This window comes from Trichosurus vulpecula, chromosome 7 (genome assembly GCF_011100635.1).
Source record: "Trichosurus vulpecula isolate mTriVul1 chromosome 7, mTriVul1.pri, whole genome shotgun sequence".
Lineage (NCBI taxonomy): Eukaryota > Metazoa > Chordata > Mammalia > Diprotodontia > Phalangeridae > Trichosurus > Trichosurus vulpecula.
This window is the reverse complement of record NC_050579.1, coordinates 270,387,657-270,406,810: the sequence shown is the minus strand read 5'-3', so window position 1 is coordinate 270,406,810 and position 19,154 is coordinate 270,387,657. Positions and strand designations below refer to the sequence as shown.

The window sequence follows — 19,154 nt, the reverse complement described above, 5'->3', positions numbered from 1 at the left end:
AATATCTCATCTTACAGATGAGACTGAGAGAAGTGACTGAATGCCAGGTAGCATTTGAACCGTCTTCCTGACTCAGGGTACTTATGCGTGCACCTGGGCTTCTCACAGCACTCCCATGAGCTAAGTTGTACAAGTGTTATCTTTTCGTGGGTAAGGAAAGTGAGGCTCAAAGACGTTGACTTGTTCAAGGTCACGATAAATGACAAAGGCAGGAGGATTCGGAACTCGAGTCTTTTGCATCCAAGTCCAGTGTTCTTTTCATGTGTCCACCACCTAACAGGCACGTCTGGAATCCTGGCTGTCCTGTGGAAGGGGGCACGAACCCCACTGTGTCGGGTGGAATTCTGCGATCCCCAGCGCTCGGGACGCGCCCAAAGCCCTCCCTCGCCTCTCTTCCCCACTTCATTCTCTCGCTAGCACCAGCCAGCTGCGGTTCTCCCGGGTCACACCTAGGGTTACGACCAAAAGTACTTGGGCTCAAGCCCTTCGGGTCACGGCTCAGGCCCGGCCCAGAACCTGGGGCTGAGCTGGACGGGACGCCGCAGCCGCCGCTGCACCCCTGCCTGCTCCACCAGACCTCATCCTCCAGGGTCTGGACAGTTTCACTAATTGTTAATGGCAGAGGGAGGTGCCACCAGCGGGGTTCGCCCCACACTCCGTGTCAGCACGCAGGCACTGGGAGGGGCTTTCCGCCCTATCGCTCCGCCCCGAGCCACGTCACGTGCTTTGAGGGACTGCGTGAGGGTTGGCCAGCTCCCACCTCGCGCGGAAGTCCTGTTTTGGCTGCGAACGACATCCAGCCCTCCCCTCTCCGCCCCTCCCCTCGGACTGACTGCCCCCGTCATTCTCCAGCCTCCTACATCACGTGACGAGAGAAGACCGCAACGAGGCTAGCTCTTGGGCAAATGATTTTTAACGGTCATTGAGAGGCGGAGGTGGGGACGGCACGTGTCCACGGATTCAGCTCCCGATTGGCCAATTCTTCCCCCTCCCTCCTCTCGCCTAGCTCCTCTTGAGGGCGGGGGTAAATCGAAAACGCTGGACCTCTGGGATGGGGTGGAGGGGCGCGGTGAGCTAGGACCTTCCTTTGTCACGTGGTATGGTGAGGGTTCGGGCCTTCTTATCACGTGGTCGCCTTACAGGTATACTACCTCGGGTTTTTCTGTGCCAGGCTTTGGGACGTCTTCCTCTCGCTCGGTCACGTGACCTTTGACCCCTACCCCCCCCTTTGCCCGCCCAGGCTGCATGTTGGTGGGGCGGGGCCCCCAGGTCTGGCTCGGCGGAGCGGTGAGTGACGACCCCCCCCTTTACGAAGATCACTTAGCTTGCCTACCCGGCCTCCGTATCGATCTTCTACCCTCCCCTCCCCTTCCGGGCAGGAGTCCGTGCCTCAGTTTCCTAGCTTAGGGTCTTCGTTTTGCATCCGCGGTGACCGGGGGTGAGGAGGGAGCGGGCGCTACCCACGCCTAGACCCCTGGGCTTGGGGAGGACAGCAGTTCCGGGGCCCGGAGCCGGGGCTCATCCTTTCATCGCGCCGCCCCTCCCCCGCCCAGGCCGCTTTGTTCCTGGCCTTCCTGTGCATGCCCTCGCTGCTCTCCGTGTACCCCTCCCTACGGCTGCTCCCCCGAGCCCTCTCCATGGCCACACGGCCTCCGGAAGCCTCGGCCCCCGCCCCCACCGGCTCGGACTACGCCGCCGGCTCCGTCTCGGTAGTGTTCGTAACCTGCCCCAATGACAAGGTCGCCAAGACTATCGCCAGGTCGGAGGGGCAGTGGGGGGCAGTGGGGGGCGCCCCGGGGTGGAGCGGAAGGGATCGGCCCTGAACCGGGCTGGCTTTGTTCCCAGGGCTGCGGTGGAGAAGCGCCTGGCCGCCTGTGTCAATCTCGTGCCCCAGGTCACGTCTATGTGAGTCCCGGGGCAGAGCGAGGGGGCACCTGGGGGGTGGGGGTGGGGGGGAGGGGCGCGGACCTCCTGCCCCTTAACGCCCCCTGCCGTGTCTTTCAGCTACGAATGGAAGGGAAAGGTCGAGGAGGACAGCGAGGTGCTGATGGTGAGGCCTGCCCCCTCCCCTTCCGGCCCCTGCCCCTTGTCTTAGCCCCCGCCCCTTTGTGCAGTGCCCTCATCTGCTCTCTGCCCCTCAGATGATGAAGACCCAAACGGCCTTGGCGGCCCCCTTGACGGAATTTATCCGGTGAGGCCCTCTTGGTGGGAGTGGGAGGGGGGTCCTGGGTGTGTTTGTAATAGGGCCCCAACTATCGCTGACCTTTGCCCTTCCGGCAGTTCTGTGCATCCCTATGAAGTGGTCGAGGTCATCGCACTGCCTGTGGAGCAGGGGAACCTTCCGTACCTTCGGTGGGTAAAAGACAGCACCGCTTATCCGGGATAATTCCGCCTGGGTGACCCCCGAGCCTGCTGGGGTACCCCGGGCTGACTTCTACACCCCTTCTCTAATAAACCCTACCCCCAGAGCGCTGCCTCGAATCTCTTCCTTACTACGCGTGTCATTTGCTGAGTATTCGGTGAGGGTACAGTAGTAAGCCCAACCAAGAGAAGTCAAGTTTCTGAAGGGTATATTTATCTTTATTTCCAACCATACAGAGCCCAGGATTCCCTATTCTAGCCCCCTCCCCTAAGGGATTAAATAACTTTTAAAAATATAAAAAAAGCTGTAACAAAATATCACGGGAAATGGGAAAAAGGCTGTAGGGTCAGGAATCATGAAGGGGTGGTTGAGGAAGAGAGGGGTCTCTCCCCACCTGACTCCAGCCTGGGCGGTAGGGAAGGGCCCCCACCCCAGACCGTCCCCCCAGGTACATCCCAGCTGCAGGTGAGGTCAGAAGTCAGGGTGTGAAAGTGCCTGTTGTATGTAGGTGAATAAGGGCTAGGGAGAGGAGGAGCCATCAGCTCCTCCTTTTAGAAGATGCCTCCCCCGCCCCACTCCACAAGGTACTGCACAGAGCCATCAGGTCGAACCCTCCGAGCCAGCACACGGACGGGGTCTCCTCGGGACAGGTACCCAGCCCCAACCCGGGTTCCCACACCAGCTCCAGGAGATAAGCCACGACATAGAGGGGAAGGACTCTGGGGAGCTGATCTTCGGGAGGGAACAGGGGATGGGCCTGGGGATGAAGATGACGTTGAGTGGGGAACGCTCCTTGGGGAATCTGAAGGGAAACCAGGAACTTGAAGGTCCAGAGGTGACCTATGGGGAAAGAAAGGGTAAAAGCAGATGTATCCTACTTAGAACAGAGAAAATGGTTTTGTTACAGGGGAAAACAACATTGGAATCATGGGAAGGTATATATTCAGGGATTAAAGTATATAGGAAGAGGAAGGGGAAAACACCAGAGAATTGGAGGGAAGGGGGAATCACAAGCACATGGGGGGGGGTCCTCACCTGTCTGGGGGGTCTCCATCCCCAGGGGTTCCTGCAGTGCTGGCCGAGGGGTGGAAGGAGGCGAACATCCGGATGGGGCTGCTGCAGTTGTGTGGGGTGGGGTCACTTGGGTAGGTTGGGACCCACCTCCCCATAGCAGAATAAAGATTCAAAGGGAAGACTAGAGCCCAAACAGTGCCCTCCTCCCAACCAATATGGACAGGTGAGGGAGCTGATGAAAGTCTCCCCTGGACTACTAACTATGGGGGTGATAGGAGTGGTGTGTGCCTGGGTAAGGTTCCAGGGGGAAGACTTACCTGGGCAGGCAGCGGGCATCCGTGGGCCGGAAATTGTAGCCACTGCTGCCCTGGTAGCTCTGGTTAGGGCTGGGGGGAGGTGGAGACACTGAAGCCTGGAGATGGGGTGAGGATGGGGGTGGGGAGAGAAGTATTCTTAGAAGGGCACTGAGACCCTGGAATAACCAATTAACCTTTATTAACAATAATAATTGACACTATATTTTGGCATAATATTATTAAAATTTTCATTATCTCATCTGGACCTCACAGTAACCCTACCGTGGAGGTACTGCAGCTATCATTCTCATTTTTACCAAAAAAGGACACTGAAGGTCATAGAAGTAAAGTGACAAACCCATGGTCACACACTTAGCAAGTTCAAATCCAGCACACTTCTTTGTTACTTCTACCTCTTCCCTAACTCCTTTCTAGTCCCCACATCCCTTTTACCTGCAGCGCCCTCCGAAGACGTGCCCGCTCCCTCTGCTCCTTGGGCTCTGGCTGATCTCGACCCTCCTGGGGTTCCCCCAGCTCTTCTTCCTTCCCCTTTGGTGGTTTCTTCTTCCGAGGCTCTGGCTCCAGTCGCCGACGCTTCCCCAGGGGGCGTGAGACCCCCACCCCCGGGCCCTGCCCTGAAGGGAAGCTGTAAGAGGCCTCCTTACCCCCCCAGCCCCCTCCTGAACACCCCCAGAGGTACATTTTCCCCAGATGAATCCCAGAAAGTGCTCCCCACCCCCCCTGGGCCAGTGACCTGGTGTGTGCTCCATCTCCAGTGGGGGGTTCCACAGGGGGAGGAGTCCGAGCATGGAGTCCAAACAGACATTTCCGTTTCTTTATCTCTTTCCCAGAGATAAACCTAGGGGTGGGGGGAAAATAGCAGTGAGACAGAAAAGACACATTGGCCTGCCTCACTGCCCCTTCCAGAGATGCAACTTCTCTCCACTTGTAGCTAAGATTCTCCTCAGTCTCTTAATACCCCCCACCTCTATCTCACTCTTCTATTGATCCCAGGTGCACTACCCCACCCCACACTACTATCACTTACCGGTCCTTGTGGTTGTTGAGAGCAGAGAGAAGTTGAGAGGAACGCTCCCCCTTAGGGGTGTCTGAGAGCTGGAGAAAGGAGCAGGTTAACAGTTGCAATGAATCCTCCAGTCCCGGCATTTCTTTCCCCTTGTCCCACTCAGGTGGCACCCCCTCCTCACCTCCCCCAGGAGTAAGCTGTCCCAGTTCTCTGAAGTGAATGGCAGGATCTCTCGGTCAAAGTCAAAATATTTCTTCTTACAGCAAACACTGAGGTGATAGAGGACGAGGTGTGCAACATCCACCCTAGAGAAATACAGGGCCACAGTTATGTGGGTGTGAGGAATAAATGCCACCTTCTGCGCTTTTAATGCTATTGTCCTTCCCTGAGATTAGCTCCAGTTTAGCCTGCCCTCTTCTAGTTCCTCCACTGTGGTTTGCAGTTGCCTCCCCCATCAGACTGGGAGTTCCTGGAAGGCAGGGACACTTTCCATCCCCAGCCTTAAGGCTCAGAGCAGTCATTTGAGGAATTGGAGGACAGACAAGGAGTCTCAGAGAACTCCCTCAGTCTAGCTCACCATCGAAGCTGAAGTCTCTTGACGCTTTCAGGTCCCCCTCGGCAGACACAGCACTCAAACTCATAGAACCTGGAAATGAGCAGCAGAAAAGCAGTGGAGGAGTAACAGAGCTATGGAAAGGAGAAAGGGCCGAGGGAGACAAGGGGGAAGAGAAGATGGAGCCCGCATCATGGACAGACATTAAAGAACTAGCCCCCTTTCCCTGCTCTGTGCCCCGCGGCTCACCTGTCCCCATACAAGAGGGGTTTGCTCAGACACTGAGTGCAGGCCTCATGAAACCACTGGAGGCAACTCCGACATTGTAGCATCTTTAGATTCCACCTGAGAGAGAGTACCAGGCGAGGCCTGCAGCTGCTCTGCCTCCATGACCCTCTCATCTGCCATCACTTCCATTACTACATCTGGGTCCCCTTCCCCAAAATCTCTCCCTAGCACCCACCTTGACTCACTAGCATCACCCCCTCCAGAAGCCCTCCCCATTCCTTCCCTCCTTTCTGTGACTCACTCCCCAGGGCCCCCGCAGTAACAGTAGCTCTGCTGCCGGTTGCTCAGGTGTCCTGCATCCCAGTCCAGCCCCTTCAGCCCATATGGCAGAGACAACTTCATCCCCAGCATTGCCCGTGCATAAGGACCCTTCTTCAGGGCACCTCCCCTCTGCAGGGACAGACACGTGGAGATGGTTTGGTGGTGAGGAAACAGAAAAGTCAGTCACAGCTTGGGGGTGGGGTGGGAGGTCAGTGAGAGAAGCCATCCCCGTACCTTGGTAGCGATTGCAAAGACACACTGTCTGCAGACCCAAGGGGATGGGCCATCTCCTTCTCCAGGGGCTGGGGCTCTTGGAATGTGGCAATCCTGGTGATATGCTGAGGGGTGAGAAGAGGGATCATGGAGGGTTGAGGAGGAATGACTAGGGGGAAGAGATTTAGGATTATACGGATAGGAAAAAGCGAAAGAAGGAAATCGTAGAAATAGGCTGGGAGGGGTCAAATGGCATTCCTTACCATGTCGACATTTCTCACAGCTGACCAGCCGGTTCCCAGGGACCGCAGACTCAGATCGACAGACACAGCACAGGAGCTCTTCTCCAGGGAGGGCAGCTAGGAAACGGAAAAGAAAGCTAAGGGCCCCATTATGCTTAAGAGCCAAGCTTCTGGTCCCCCAGTCTCTGCTTCCTTTTAGGGACCAAGCTCCCTCGTGTCTCACCAGGGCTAATGTCTTTCCATAGAACAAGGAACTGGGAATCATCTTCGAACTGGACTAGGCAGACCTCCCGAGCACTATCCACCTGGGAGAGAGAAAAGGACAGAGTTGATCTAAGTCAGGGGGGACAGAAAGGGAATGCTAAAGTGAATGTTGCAGGAGAAAAGTGGGGTTGAGGGCCAGGTCAGAGGTTTAGATCTCACCTTCTTGATAGTTCCCAGGTAAAGGAGTCCATCGGTCCATCTGGCCAGAACATCTTGCCCCTCCCAAAGCCGGGGTCTGGTACCCGGGGAAGGGGCCGTGGAAGTGGACTCCCAGGGTTGGGGGGCGGCAGAGCGGCTCAGCCGGGAGGGCTGCGCCATTGCATCCTGGGGAGCCTGGTGGGACGAGGGGGAAGAGTTACCTCCCCCCACCCCGAACAGCATCCCCATCTCCCTGCTTGGCTCCCCCAAGGGGACTCAACATTCGATATTCCAGCTTTCTCGTTGCCGCCCCCCAGTTCAACATCACAAAACCCCATACTCTTCTCTTTCGGTCCCTCGGATCTAGGATTGCGGGGAGAGGGAGCATAGACACCTGATTCTCTGGTCTCCCACCCCCAAGATTCCTCCGGGGATTGGCTCTCTCAGGGAGTTTCTCTCCGGGTTCAGGGATTTTCAGAGGATGACGGATTGGAGAAAGAGAGGCCTCCCCTCGGGTCCTAGTCCCACCCCTACATCCTGGCTGGCTTCATCGTGGAATTTCCCTGCCCACAGATGTCAGAGTTCAGACAACCTGCTTTTTGGGGGGAGGGGGTCCTCAGTAATGAGATTCCCTCCCATCCATTCTGAAGAATCTTCCCATTTCTGTGTTATCTTCAGTCCTCCTCAAATTTGAGGTCCTCCAACCCAGGGGTGGGGGTAGGGCGGATAACTTCCCCGTGTACCTAGAGAGGGGGGCGTGTCCCGGTCCCAATCTCTACTCCCCGAGATGGGGCAAACCCGGAGGTGACAGGGGGCAGCCCCTTTGCGAAAGGGGGTCCCTGCATGCATGTGGCTGGAGAGCTTGGGTGGGGGAGACGAGGGTGGGGGGAGCGAGAGGGACCCCTCCCCCACCTAGCGCCAACGCCTCTCCCGGGGGAGGGGGGGCTCCCTGACTGCACTCCCCCTCCCCTTCCTCCTTCGCCCCCCCCACCGCCCTCTCCGCCTCCTCCTTACCGGTGACAGCTGCGGCCGCCGGGGAGCTGGGGAGGGGGAGCCGTGGAGGGGCCGAGGTGTCCAGGCGTCCGGGGGAGGGGGCAGACAGAGGCCGGGGGGGTCCCCAGGCCCGGCCCCTCCGTCCCGGCTGCTCTGGGGCGTATGACGCAGCAGCCAAAGCAGCGGCGGCGGCGGCGGCGGCGGCGGCAGCAGGAGGAGGGAGAGGAGGAGGGAGGGAGGGAGGGAGGGAGGGGAGGGACGGACTGGCTTGGGGGGGGGGAGGCCTGGGAGGGAGGGAGGAGCTGGGGGGAGGGGGGCGGGAACCACCTCACCCCACCCCCTACGCCTCCCGGGCGGGCCACGCGGGGTGGGGTGGGGCTGGGTGCACGCCCTCCTCCCAAGACCCGGGCGCCGAGGCCGACGGGGAATCCCTCCGAGTGGCCCCGGCCCGCCCCCGGCGGCAGGGAATCCCTGCTCGGCTTCGGCTCCCGCCCCGGCCCCGGCCCCGCCCCCGCCGCGGCCTCGCGGCCTCGCGCCACAATCCGAAACTGCCCGGGCGCCGCCCCCGCGGCCACATTCCCGCACCTTTCGCGCCCCCTCCCCCCACGGCCCTGCCCCACCCCCCCCTCTTCAATCGCCCCGAGCCCCGCCCCCCTCCCCCTCCGGTTTCGCCCACCCAGCCTCCCCGCCAAGGCGCATGCGCGGGTCCACCTCCCTTCCCCACCTTTCCGCTCCGGCCCCGCGCGCGGCACCTGCGGAGCTGGAGCGCCCCCTTCTCCCCGCGGGGGCGGGGCCGTTGGGGGCTGGCGCAGCGCTTCCTGAGCCCCGGAGGGCGGGAAGCGCGGGGCAGGGAGGAAGGAGGGCCGAGGGCCGAAGCGGAGCTGTCGGACAATCGCCGGGGCCGGGGGCGTTGGCGCGGACAGAGCCAATGAAGAGGAGACGGGGCGGGGCCCGGGCCGTTTGAATGGGGCGCTCCGGCGGGAGTCATCCTCGGAGCCCGTGAACCCCGCCCGCCGCGGCCGAGGCAGGAGCTGCCCAGCTCAGGGCGCGCCGGCCGCGGCCGCTTGGCAACTGGGGACAGACCGACGCGGTGCGGGGGGCGGGAGGAGCCGGCCGCCCCCGGGCAACTCGGGCCCTCTCCAAGGCTTGCCAGAAGGAAACTTCCCGGGAAAGCGGCGGAAGAAGGCAGCTTCTGGAGGGATCTTGGCCTTGTTTTCTACACCGCCTTCATTTCCGAAAGCATCCCGCCCCTCAAAGGCCAAGGGGCAGCGATTCACCAGCAGTAACGGGCACATAAAACCACTGCCGGCACGTGCCGGGGTACCTTTATTTTGTCACTTATGGCTATATTAACCTAGTTACATAAACCCAGTTGCCGCTGTAATTAATCACAAGTATCGCCTCTGACACACACGTAAAAAGCACAGACACAGGACACAGGACACAAAGACTGGCCCTTCTATTTCTTGTTGGCTCGAGCAGTGCCAATAACACACTGGTTTACCTGGAAGGGGAAAAGAAGAGATGCCTGTGTAAGCACCAGAACAATTCCTCTGGGAGGGATACAACCCTCCTAGAGCTCCTTCAAATGAAATCAGGAAGCGGGTGCCCAGACACCCTAGCCCTGGGAAAGAGGAGGGCCGGAGTGAGCGCTGACAGGCCACCCATCAAAAGCACAGTGGCCCTTCAAAGAGCCAGGGGCTGCCAGACCGAAATCAAAAACAAAGATTTAATAAATGGGAGATGTCCGTACCTTGGAGGCAAACCGCAGAGAGTTGAGGGACTCTGAGAAGTTTTCTTCCAATGGGGAGATATTCACAAACATAAGCCTAGATGGGAGATGGGGTTCAGCACAAAGGCAACATTCCTAGGACATTTTATCCCTCCCTTGTCCACACCTGTTAGTGTTGCTTATAGCCAGTCCTCAAATCCCTTCCATCCTTAATAAGCTGGTGTATCACAGTTGCTATTCCCACTACTCCCAGTCCGACTCACATTTTGGCACTGCCCCTTAGAGAATTCTGCAGCAGGTATGTGAGCTTGCTGTTCCGGTATGGCACATGTGACTCCTGGATTATGGAGGAGGTGGCATTAAAATGGGACAAGTCAGCATTTTAAAATTTCAGAAAAATAGCTCAGCTATGATCTCCCTTGTCCCTACCTTATTGCTCAGGGCCATGATGACAAGGCCCAGAGTAGAGAGGCTGCTGTTGATGGCCTGGGTCTCCTTCAGTCGTTCTCGATCTCCAGGGCCAGTGGACAAGCCAGAGTCCAGTCTTTCACTCCCAGCCAGGTCTACTAGGTTGAGAGGGGCTGCACAGTGTAAGTTCTGCCCCACGTGCTTCCCTGAAATCTGCAGCTGGAACACACTGTGGCTTCGTGATGACTGTTCATTTTGTGTTGTTCGAGCCACTGCCCGATTCTGACGAGCCAGATGGAGCAGGGACTCCACCTGAATTAGGAGAGTAAGACTGTCACTGTCAGCATCTTCTCAAGTGAGCATACGTATACTCTTTCCCCAACTCTTGGTTTCTGTAGAACGAACATTCCCCCACTCCCGATACCTTGCACCTGACCTGACAACTTCTCATAGCCTCAAATCTTTCCTATATCCCCAAATCCCCCCCCCCCCACTCCATCTCCCCATGTCCCAATCTCCTCTCTTGTCCCTCAATCTTATCCCCTTCTGTCTACCTCAGTCCCTACCTCCTCTTCGCAGGAAACGGGGACATATCGGGCATTGGTGACAATAAGCTCCTTACTTCCAGGGCCAGCCAGTCGAATCTCATACTCGGCCCCCTGGCCCTTTTGGGCCCCACCCACACAGGCCAACAGGTCCCTGATGGTTTCATTGTAAATCTCCACATAGCTAGCCACAAAGGTGTAGCTCCAGCCTTGGGCCTCCAGCTTCCGGGCTACTGAAAACAGATGCCTTACAGCTCGAGGGATGAGCCCCTCAACTTGAGGGTCTCCCCCTGGCCCTCCTTCCATCGTGAATGTCTTGCCACTGCCTGTCTGGCCATAGGCAAAGATGCACACAGGGTAACCATCCAGGGCTGACTGCACAAGCAGGGAGACTTCTTCAAACACCTCATTTTGTTTACTCCCTGGTAGGAACACTCGGTCGAAGGAGAAGTCATAGCGGACAGGAGGACCTGGAAGTCCTCCTAGGATGCTACACCGATCATCAGTTGGCCGGGTAAGGCTGAGTCTGGTGGAAGGCTCAGAGACCCCATTAGGCCCAGGAGGAAAAAGGATGAGGCCAGGAGGTGGTGTGGGTTCTCCAGGCAGGGCAGGGCGGACTCGGCAAAAGACCCGGATGTTACCCTTGAGCTCTTGCAGCTGGTTGTGAAGATAACGCCGCTCCATCTCAAGACCGTGAAGATGCTCTGTCCTCTCAACCAACAAGGCTGCCTGGGCAGTGATCTCTGCCTGGCTCTTGGCCAGGGCTGCCATTGATTCTTGGAGTTGTGCCTGGCATGGGACAGAGAGGAAAGAGGAGTTAAAAAGTATGGAGGGTAACTAGGTGGCGCAGTGAGTAGAGCACTAGCCCTGGAATCAGGAGGACCTGAGTTCAAATCCAGCCTCAGACACTTGTCACATGTACTAGCTGTGTTTCCTTGGGCAAGTCCCTTAACCCCAATTGCCCTGCCTTCCCCCCTCCAAAAAAAAAAAAGACTGGCCACTGTGAGAGGGAACAGAGTAACTGGTGGAGAGGGAATAAAAATAGGGATTAGAATAAAGAAGAGATGCAGAAAGAGGAATAAAGATGGGGTAAGGCACATCAGGAAAGGAGAGATAGAACGGAAGAAAAGGGACAAGAAAATTACAGACGGCAAGAAAGAGGAGAGAAAATGAAATCAAAATCAAGTTGAAACTGTACGAGGCTAGGGAAATCGTACACAGAAATTCCTTGAAAGATGCAAGTCAAAACTGAGGGGAGGGGGCCCTTAGCTCGTAAAACGTCTGAGAGGGGAGGACATACTCCAAGCCACAAGGGAAAGGAAGGTCAGCAAGAACTCCATGTGAACACAAACAGGATGATGTTTTGTCCACCCAAGTGTCACTCACCTCCTGTACCTCTAGCCGGGCAGCCAGGTCCCTTCGCTCTCCTTGCAACTGTAACCGCTCTTCTTGCATTGACTGAACTAGGTGTTTCTGAGTATGCGTAAGTTCCTCCAGCTCCTGGACCCGGGCACGCAACTTCCCCAGCTCCAGCTGGTCTTGCTTACCTTGGGCCCGAGCCTCAGTCAGCTCCTCAGTCAGCACCTTGTTCTCAGCCTCCAAGGTTTTGGCTTGCTGCTCGGCTTGCCCAAACTGGCTCCTTAGTTCCCGATTCTCCCTGGTTAGAACTTCGGTCTGTACCTGGCAGGCACTGAACTCCTTCCGTAAGTCGCACAGCTGTCCCTTCACATCCCAGGCTGGACGCTTGCTAGATCCTTTCCTTGCTGTTGTAGGGGACGCTCCTGATACTGTGAATGGGAAGGAGGAGCAAGGTGAGTGAAAACTCTAGCTCCATTCTCTTCTCCTTTCAGTGAGTAACAAACACCACTGCCTCCCATTCCCTCCTCCTTATCTCACAGGGGAGACAGAAATGGGCTAACAGTTTTTGTAGAGAACTCAGTACATGTGCTATTCCCTCTACAAGTGGTCCACTGCCTAACCTGAGGGATTAAATTAATCACCTACCAGGTTTTGGTGCAGAGATGGCAGAGATTGGCTTCCGACTCTTCGCATCTGCACAAAGATAAGAGATAATAATTTGGAGCTGGTAGTGATTGACTCCCTCATTTTACAGAGAAAACGAAGATCTAGAGGTTTAAGTACCCTGCCTAAATTCACCTAAGTCATAAGTTGCAGAGCTGGGATCAAGCCCTGAGTCACAGGCAGCCAAAGACCTCCGTCATTTCTCAGTTTCCAACTTATGCTCATTTCCCTGAGATACCTACTCACCTGTGGTGGTGGCTGTAGGATGCCAAGGTCCTGTTTTCAGGGGAGCCTTCTGGGCTGTGAGGAGATAAGGAAGAAGATGATAGGGAGCATCCTCAGGGCAGTTTCTATACTGGAAAGAATATAAGAGCCAGCCTAGGGTTGGGCTCATGTTCTAAAGAGATAATGTACCCATTCCTCTCAGATCTGTTCCTCTCCTACTGCACATATAACCTAAGACAGAATTACTCTGGTCACGTAATGATAAATAGGGAAGATGACACTTTGGATTCCTTTGTCATTTCTCAAACCTATAGGTGTTTATTTACCTGCTTCCTGTTTTTTTGCCCTGGGCATAGTGGCTGCCACAGTGGAGACCCTGGGACGAGAGATGGCGAAAGTCACTGCTGTTCCAGGACCTCGCATCCGCTTCTGAGGAAGGCGAAAGGATAGTTTTCATGTATAACCTGTATCAAATTGTTTACTGTACTGTCTCAGGAAAGGTGGAGGTGGGAGAGGGAGAGAGAAAATTTGGAACTCAAAATTTAAAAAAAAAAGAACGTTAAAAATGGTCTTTCACCGGGTTAAAAATATTTTAAAAAAGGATACTTTTAGAGAAGAGAACCTCTTCCCATTCACCACCTCTTTGGGCTCCCACTCTTCCCAACTAACCCAGTTCTCTTTTGTCTCTGCCCAGGCTCCCACATATCTCTAGTCCATCTCACCTTCTCAGGCTCAGGAGCATTCTCTTTATCTAGTCTTCTCTTTGTACCAAGGCCTCGAACAGGCAATCGAGAAGATGAGGCCTTGTCTGGGGGCATCTTCAACTCCACGTTCCCCTTTTCCATCAGTGATAACTTCTGTAAGAAAAAGGAAGCCACTCAGACCTTTTGGTTTTCCTGCTACCCCCACATTTTTATTTCCCGACTGCCTCACAATTCTCTTAACTGCCTCCCTACAGCCCTTTTGTTATCAGCAGCAAATATCTACTGAAAGTTTACTACACATAGAGCAGTGTACTGGGCACCCTGGATGTAAAAACTATGAGACGCTATTTTCCAAGAGCTTATAATTTACTTAGGGAAGTAGGACAGACATACTGAAGTATATTCTGGTTTTCTTTCCCTTTTTATTAATTCAGGTACTCTATGCTCTCTAGACATCGTGAAACACACCTTCACATCCTGTATTAAATGAATAGTATAGACAAGAAGTGCTATAAGAGTTCAGAAGAGGGCACTTAAGGAAGGCCTAATGAAGGAGACAGGACTTTTTTTGTTGGGTCTTGGAGGGCATTCCAGGCAAGGGGCGAATGGAGGAAGTAAAAATAAACATCACACAGGGGAAATGAGTAAACCAGTTTGGTTGGAGCAGAGATGCAGGGCAGCAGCTTTAGATAAGATAGGCAGGGCCAACCTAACACATGAACTGGAATTCATTCTACAGCATCCCTAGTGATCCCAAGTGATCCTCCACTCACCAATTTCAAGCGATGGGGCAGATGAAGGGAAACTCCCCCCTTGGGCGGCCTGTTCTATTTCTTTTTTACCTTCTAAGGGTTAAGAAAGCTTTTCCTTACACTAAGCCAAAATGAACGTTCTTTTGTAATGTTTACCTACCACTCTTATTTCTGTGTGACAGTCCTTCACAAAGCACTAAGTGGTTATTAAATTCAGTCAGCTCTCATGTCCACCCCCAAGTCTTTTCTTCTCCAGGCTAAACATTCTTGTTTCTTTCAACTTATCATTACATGGAATGGCATCCAATATTTTCACCATCCTGGTTGCCCCACTCTGGGCAAACTTGAATTTGTCAATGTCCCCAAATGTAGCACCTCTAACTAGACACAAAATTCCAAATACAAGTCAGAGCACATATGTGGAAGCAATGGCTAAAAGTGCAGAGGTAGGTTCGTGCTTGATATAAGACAAAACTTCCTAACAATTCTTTTTTTATTATTATTAGTCTTAGTTTACAACATTCAGTTCCATAGGTTTGGGGGTTCCAAAATTTCTCTCCCTCCCTCTCCTCCCCCCTCCCCGGCCACCCCCAGGACAGCATGAAATCCAATGCAGGTTCTATATTTACCTTCACATTGAACTTATTTACATAATAGTCCAGTTGTAATTAGTGAATTATAACCAGTGAAATGAATCATGAGAACTGAAAAGTGAAACCAAAAAAGAAGGGGAAAAAGCAAATAGTTTGCCTCAATCTGCATTCAGACTCCATAATTCTTTCTCTGGATGTGCATGGCTTTTTCCATCATGAGTCTCTTGGGGCTGTCTTTGAACCTTGCATTGATGAGAGGAGTCAAGCCTATCAAAGTTAGTCCTTACAGACACTGTGTCTGTAATTGTATATATTGATCTCCTGGTTCTGCTCCCCTCACTCAGCATCAGATCGAGTAAGCCTTTCCAAACTGTAATGAAGTCCGTCTGCTCCTCATTTCTTATAGCACAATAGTATTCCACTACATTCATATACCACAACTTGTTTAGCCATTCCCCAATTGACAGGCATCCCCTTGATTTCCAGTTCTTTGCCACCACATAAAGAGCTGCTATAAATACTTTTGTACATATGGGACTTCCTAATAAATCTAACTAAAATGGGCTGCCTGGGGTGGTAAATTTCCCTTCATTAGGGTTCTTGGAGCAGAGGCTTGATAGCAAAAATTCCTGTTTAGGTACGAATTGGACAACATGGCCTCTGATATTCCTTACAGCTGTTCTTAATGTTGCACATGTATTGATGCAGTCTTAGTCTTCTTTCTCCTGAAATATCACCCAGTAAATGCCATTGAATTGGCGGGCTGCTAAAACCTCTAGTAGGAATCAGACTATATGAAAGGCACTGAATATGAGGTTGGAGAGTTTGGGGTTTTATCCTGCAGACAAAGGGAATCTACTAGAGGTTTTTGAGTACAAGCCAATATTTACCAAAAAAACATGCTAGGAAGGTTAACCTAACAGTATGGTGGATTAGACAGGGAGAAGACTGTTAGGAACCAACTGTAATAATTCAGGTATAAAAATGAACCGGCTAGACCTAAGGTTGTTAGCAGTAGGAATGGAGAAGGGGAGGGAAACAAGCATATTCATTAAGCTCCTACTACGCGTAGAGATATTGTGGTAATTGATTCACACACATCTCATTTGATTGGCTCTCTTCCTCCAAGGCCCCTTTCTTGACTCAGTGCTCATAGAAATCTAAAGGACTGTTGGTTGGGAAAAAGATCACAGGGCAAGATGAATACATACATCATCCTATTCCCTCACGATAATGAAAAGAGAAAGACTAACAGCCTTCTCAAAAATGTTAACATAATTAACTTCTCATTCTTTGAGCAAAGTATAAAGTATAACTGGAACAAATTTGTAATTCATACATAGATGACTTCTCCAAACCATCCAGCTTGCTTCAATCCGTAGGAGTATGCTCAACGAGGGTTTCAATACAGCCCAAATTTAAACTGAATAGTAACAGGTTTATTTTGCATATATATAAAGTACTTTGTAGATGATAAGGTATATATTAGAAATGATACTGTTATAAAGGAGTTAAAGAGTTATTCTTCCAACTATAAATTCGGGATAGAGTGACCCCCTAATTCCCCTTATCTTATGTTGGAAAAGGATCTTTAAGAAACCCTTCATGGAGCCTTTTTCCTTTAGATTTCAGAGGGCCTCTACCAGATAGCACTTGTTGCTTGCTAGGGCTATTATTAAAAACTAGGAGGAGAATCAGATTTTTAGAAGTCTAGAAATCATATATGAGTTCCAGTTGAAATAATTTGATGTGTTTTACCAGAAGAAAAGAAGATAATGGGGAGATATGATACTTTTCAAATATGTGAAAGGCTGATTGGAGGAAGAAATTCCCTGCAAAAATTATAGGAAGGCAGACTTCAGTTTAGATTGGGAACAGCTGAAGCTGTCCAACAATGAAATGTGCTGTCACAGTTAAAACAGACCACGGACAATATTAGGAATTTCTCCCATTTCTCCTATGTTTCGATTAGGTACCACCTCATCTTCTCCACAACACAAATTAACCCCATGGGCTGAAACCTGACACCTAGGCCCTGATCTAGTAAGAGCTACGCTAGAGCATATATCCTAGTGTCTCATATATATATATACATATCATATGTTAACAGCCCCCTCTCCCCCATTCTACATCAGAAGGAAGGGAGCTCTATCTACATTAGGAGCCAGAATATCTGGGTTCAAATTCTGACCCGGATGTTTGTCACCTATAAGACCTCAGGCAAGTCACTTAACCACCATTTTCTCATTTGTGAAGTGAGGGTTTAGATAAACTCTGAGGTCACTTCCAGTTCTACAGTTTGTAGGGTGAGATCACAAAGGAGGACCTTTGATCTAGATCTGAAAATGATCCTAGAGGCCATCTAGTCCAATTCCTTCCTTCAACCGAACGGAACAGGGAAGCCCAGAGAGAGTGTAAGTCACTTGCCTCAAGTCACACACTGGTGGCAGAAAAGCAAGCACCGGATTCAAGTCAAATCAACAAGCAATTTATTAAGCATCGACTGCGCGCCAGCTCTGTGCTCGAGGCTGGAGACACAGAGAAAGCCAGCCCAGCACCGCCCCCCCACCCCCACTACTTTTTAATTAAAAAAAAAATCATTTCTCCGATTCCAGTTTCAGCTCTCTTCTCCCAAACGGTAAAAGAAATAGACAGACCAAGGGCGTAGAGGGAGCGTACATGCGTACAGACACACACACACACACAACGTCGTGGGGGAGGGATGCAACTGGACAGCTTGCAATTTCTGCCGACAGACAGACAGACAGACACACACACACACACACACAGAGACACAAACAGAGACACAGACGCGCGCGCGCGCTCCAGGCGGGATCCCCTGCGCATACTCTCACAATGTCCTGGCCGGCGGCGGAGGCGGGGAAGAGTGAAGAAAGGGATAGGGATTTGGGAAAGTGAGGGGCTGATGGGCCCGGAGCAGGCCCGCGGCGAGGGCTTCCACGAGCCCCCGTGGATGCCCCTCCCCCCACCGTCCCGAGGCGGGGAGCCGCGAGTCGCGGGTCCATTCACTCACCAGATGCTCCTACTCCGGTTTCGTCAAGGCCCAAGGCGGGAGAAGGGAAGGCGCCGGAGCAGAGAGGGGCAGGCCGGCCAGGGGCGGGGCGGGGCGAGGCGGAGAGGATTCCCCCTCCTATCACCCAACAATAAACATTCTAGGACCCCCAAGAACCCAGCCTCCAGCACAGTCCGCAGCCGTCCGCGCCGCCCGACCCTTTTAAATTCAAATCTGCGACTCTCCAGCCAACCAAACCCCAGCAGCAGCTTGTGACCAATCACAGATCCCGCCTCTACCCCTCAGCCAATCGCAGCGTCTCTCCGGGGTGGAGGACACGCCTCCTTCCGTCCTGGTGAACTCACCCCCTCTGCTTTCCCCCCGGCCTTCTGTTTTCCGTTAGGAACCACTCCTCCTCACTCTCTCTCTCGCCAGCGGCTTTGACTTCTCCGCCTCCTGCTCCCCGCCACCGCGCGCTCCAAGCGCATGCGCAGACCTAGGAGGGCCCTGCAGGCGGGCCGATGGCGGAAGTAATGAATTGGCCTTATAAAGGGCCCTACCCATCGCGCCCCCCGCCCCCCGAGGGGCGGGGCGTGACCGCGCGGCTATCGGAGCGGAAACCACGAAAAGGATTAGCTTTATGATCCCGGCGGAGCGGATGTAGCTTTCACCAGCGCCGGGGCGTCCCGGTACTGACGTGTATTTGCGGTGCTGCTCGTCATCAGAGAGCTGCCTACGGGTGCCGAGAGGGGAGTGACTTGCCCAAGGTCACGGGGCCAGGAAGGTAGAACTTGAATTCGGATCTACCCGAACCCGGAGGGGGGGTCTCTAGGCGCTGTCCTAAAGTTGCCCCTCTAAATCAAACGAATGAGGTTCGGTGGTGGGTGGGCTGTTAGAGCCCTTCTTGATAGTTATCTCACCCCAGCCCCTCCCCCCCAGGACAGTTACGTACGCTCAATCATGTTTAACGTATTCTCCGACACGTCCGTCTTGCGGTGAAAGAGGAAACAGAACAAAAGGGAAAACAAGGAAACCCGCCCCCCGCCCCCCCCCACACACAAAGTGAAAATAGCCGGTGGGCCCCTCCCCCGGGTGCGGGCAGCACTGGTCATCGCCCCGCGTCCCGTCATCATAACCGCTGACATTTCGGGGCCAGCCGCTGCGCCGATCTCACGGCGTCCTCACAACCACCCCGGATGGCAGGCGGGAGGAAACTGAGGCCAACAGCGGTGCGGTGACTCGCCCAGGGTCACGCGGGGTGGAGGTCCGCTCTTCCTGACTCTGGCCACACCCGCTGCCGCCTGGTTGCTCCCTTTAAGGAAGAGGGCGCCTAGCAGGCGTCCGAAAAGTATTGACTGAGTTGGGGCGCCTTGAGGGCCGGCACCCACGCCGCGGTGCTTCTTCCCCGGGTGCCCCGGTGGTGGGGGACACGCGCTGTCTCTGAGGACTGGGCGCCTCTCAGCCGTGCAAGGTCCATGATCGAACAGCGAAGAGTTACGGAGTCTGAAG

General features: G+C 53.9%; 3 protein-coding genes across 6 annotated transcripts; 1 reads left to right on the top strand and 2 right to left on the bottom strand.

Annotated features, from left to right (window-relative positions):
* Nucleotides 1-1,056: 1,056 nt before the first annotated feature.
* On the top strand, nucleotides 1,057-2,468 carry CUTA (cutA divalent cation tolerance homolog). Its single transcript, XM_036767676.1, has 7 exons — nucleotides 1,057-1,142; nucleotides 1,241-1,287; nucleotides 1,554-1,759; nucleotides 1,846-1,905; nucleotides 2,005-2,050; nucleotides 2,142-2,191; nucleotides 2,281-2,468. The coding sequence occupies exons 1-7, from the start codon at nucleotides 1,100-1,102 to the stop codon at nucleotides 2,384-2,386; spliced, it is 558 nt and encodes a 185-aa protein (XP_036623571.1). The 5' UTR covers nucleotides 1,057-1,099; the 3' UTR covers nucleotides 2,387-2,468.
* An 85-nt stretch (nucleotides 2,469-2,553) lies between these two features.
* PHF1 (PHD finger protein 1) lies at nucleotides 2,554-7,859 on the bottom strand. Of its 3 annotated transcripts, XM_036768871.1 has the most exons (16): nucleotides 7,673-7,859; nucleotides 7,251-7,401; nucleotides 6,680-6,853; nucleotides 6,480-6,561; nucleotides 6,278-6,373; nucleotides 6,036-6,139; nucleotides 5,782-5,930; nucleotides 5,502-5,597; nucleotides 5,277-5,345; nucleotides 4,881-5,004; nucleotides 4,721-4,788; nucleotides 4,427-4,531; nucleotides 4,126-4,318; nucleotides 3,694-3,788; nucleotides 3,398-3,523; nucleotides 2,554-3,202 (listed from the first exon to the last, which is right to left on the bottom strand). In XM_036768871.1, exons 3-16 carry the CDS (start codon nucleotides 6,836-6,838, stop codon nucleotides 2,914-2,916), a joined length of 1,755 nt encoding a protein of 584 aa, XP_036624766.1. In that variant the 5' UTR covers nucleotides 6,839-6,853; nucleotides 7,251-7,401; nucleotides 7,673-7,859; the 3' UTR covers nucleotides 2,554-2,913. The 3 variants fall into 3 exon arrangements, with proteins under 3 accessions (XP_036624766.1, XP_036624765.1, XP_036624767.1); XM_036768870.1 differs by lacking the exon at nucleotides 7,251-7,401; XM_036768872.1 differs by lacking the exon at nucleotides 7,251-7,401 and having other exon boundaries at nucleotides 3,398-3,478.
* Nucleotides 7,860-8,935: 1,076 nt separating this feature from the next.
* On the bottom strand, nucleotides 8,936-18,587 carry KIFC1 (kinesin family member C1). 2 transcript variants are annotated; one of them, XM_036765720.1, is made up of 11 exons: nucleotides 18,011-18,587; nucleotides 13,306-13,440; nucleotides 12,910-13,012; nucleotides 12,605-12,658; nucleotides 12,341-12,388; nucleotides 11,723-12,123; nucleotides 10,358-11,125; nucleotides 9,813-10,103; nucleotides 9,647-9,720; nucleotides 9,405-9,480; nucleotides 8,936-9,155 (listed from the first exon to the last, which is right to left on the bottom strand). In XM_036765720.1, exons 2-11 carry the CDS (start codon nucleotides 13,426-13,428, stop codon nucleotides 9,111-9,113), a joined length of 1,983 nt encoding a protein of 660 aa, XP_036621615.1. In that variant the 5' UTR covers nucleotides 13,429-13,440; nucleotides 18,011-18,587; the 3' UTR covers nucleotides 8,936-9,110. The 2 variants fall into 2 exon arrangements, with proteins under 2 accessions (XP_036621615.1, XP_036621616.1); XM_036765721.1 differs by lacking the exon at nucleotides 18,011-18,587 and adding an exon at nucleotides 17,667-17,891.
* Between the last annotated feature and the right edge of the window lie 567 nt (nucleotides 18,588-19,154).

Coding starts and splice junctions, on each gene's coding strand:
- CUTA (XM_036767676.1), top strand. CDS start 1,100: ATGGTGAGGGTTCGGGCCTTCTTATCACGTGGTCGCCTTACAG. Junction 1,143..1,240: donor ATCACGTGGTCGCCTTACAG/GTATACTACCTC, acceptor TTGCCCGCCCAG/GCTGCATGTTGGTGGGGCGG. Junction 1,760..1,845: donor GTCGCCAAGACTATCGCCAG/GTCGGAGGGGCA, acceptor CTTTGTTCCCAG/GGCTGCGGTGGAGAAGCGCC.
- PHF1 (XM_036768871.1), bottom strand. CDS start 6,838: ATGGCGCAGCCCTCCCGGCTGAGCCGCTCTGCCGCCCCCCAACCCTGG. Junction 6,562..6,679: donor ACCTGGGAACTATCAAGAAG/GTGAGATCTAAA, acceptor TCTCTCTCCCAG/GTGGATAGTGCTCGGGAGGT. Junction 5,346..5,501: donor CCCCTCTTGTATGGGGACAG/GTGAGCCGCGGG, acceptor GCTCATTTCCAG/GTTCTATGAGTTTGAGTGCT.
- KIFC1 (XM_036765720.1), bottom strand. CDS start 13,428: ATGGAAAAGGGGAACGTGGAGTTGAAGATGCCCCCAGACAAGGCCTCA. Junction 10,104..10,357: donor CCGTTTCCTGCGAAGAGGAG/GTAGGGACTGAG, acceptor CTCCTAATTCAG/GTGGAGTCCCTGCTCCATCT. Junction 9,481..9,646: donor CTAAGGGGCAGTGCCAAAAT/GTGAGTCGGACT, acceptor TCTCCCATCTAG/GCTTATGTTTGTGAATATCT.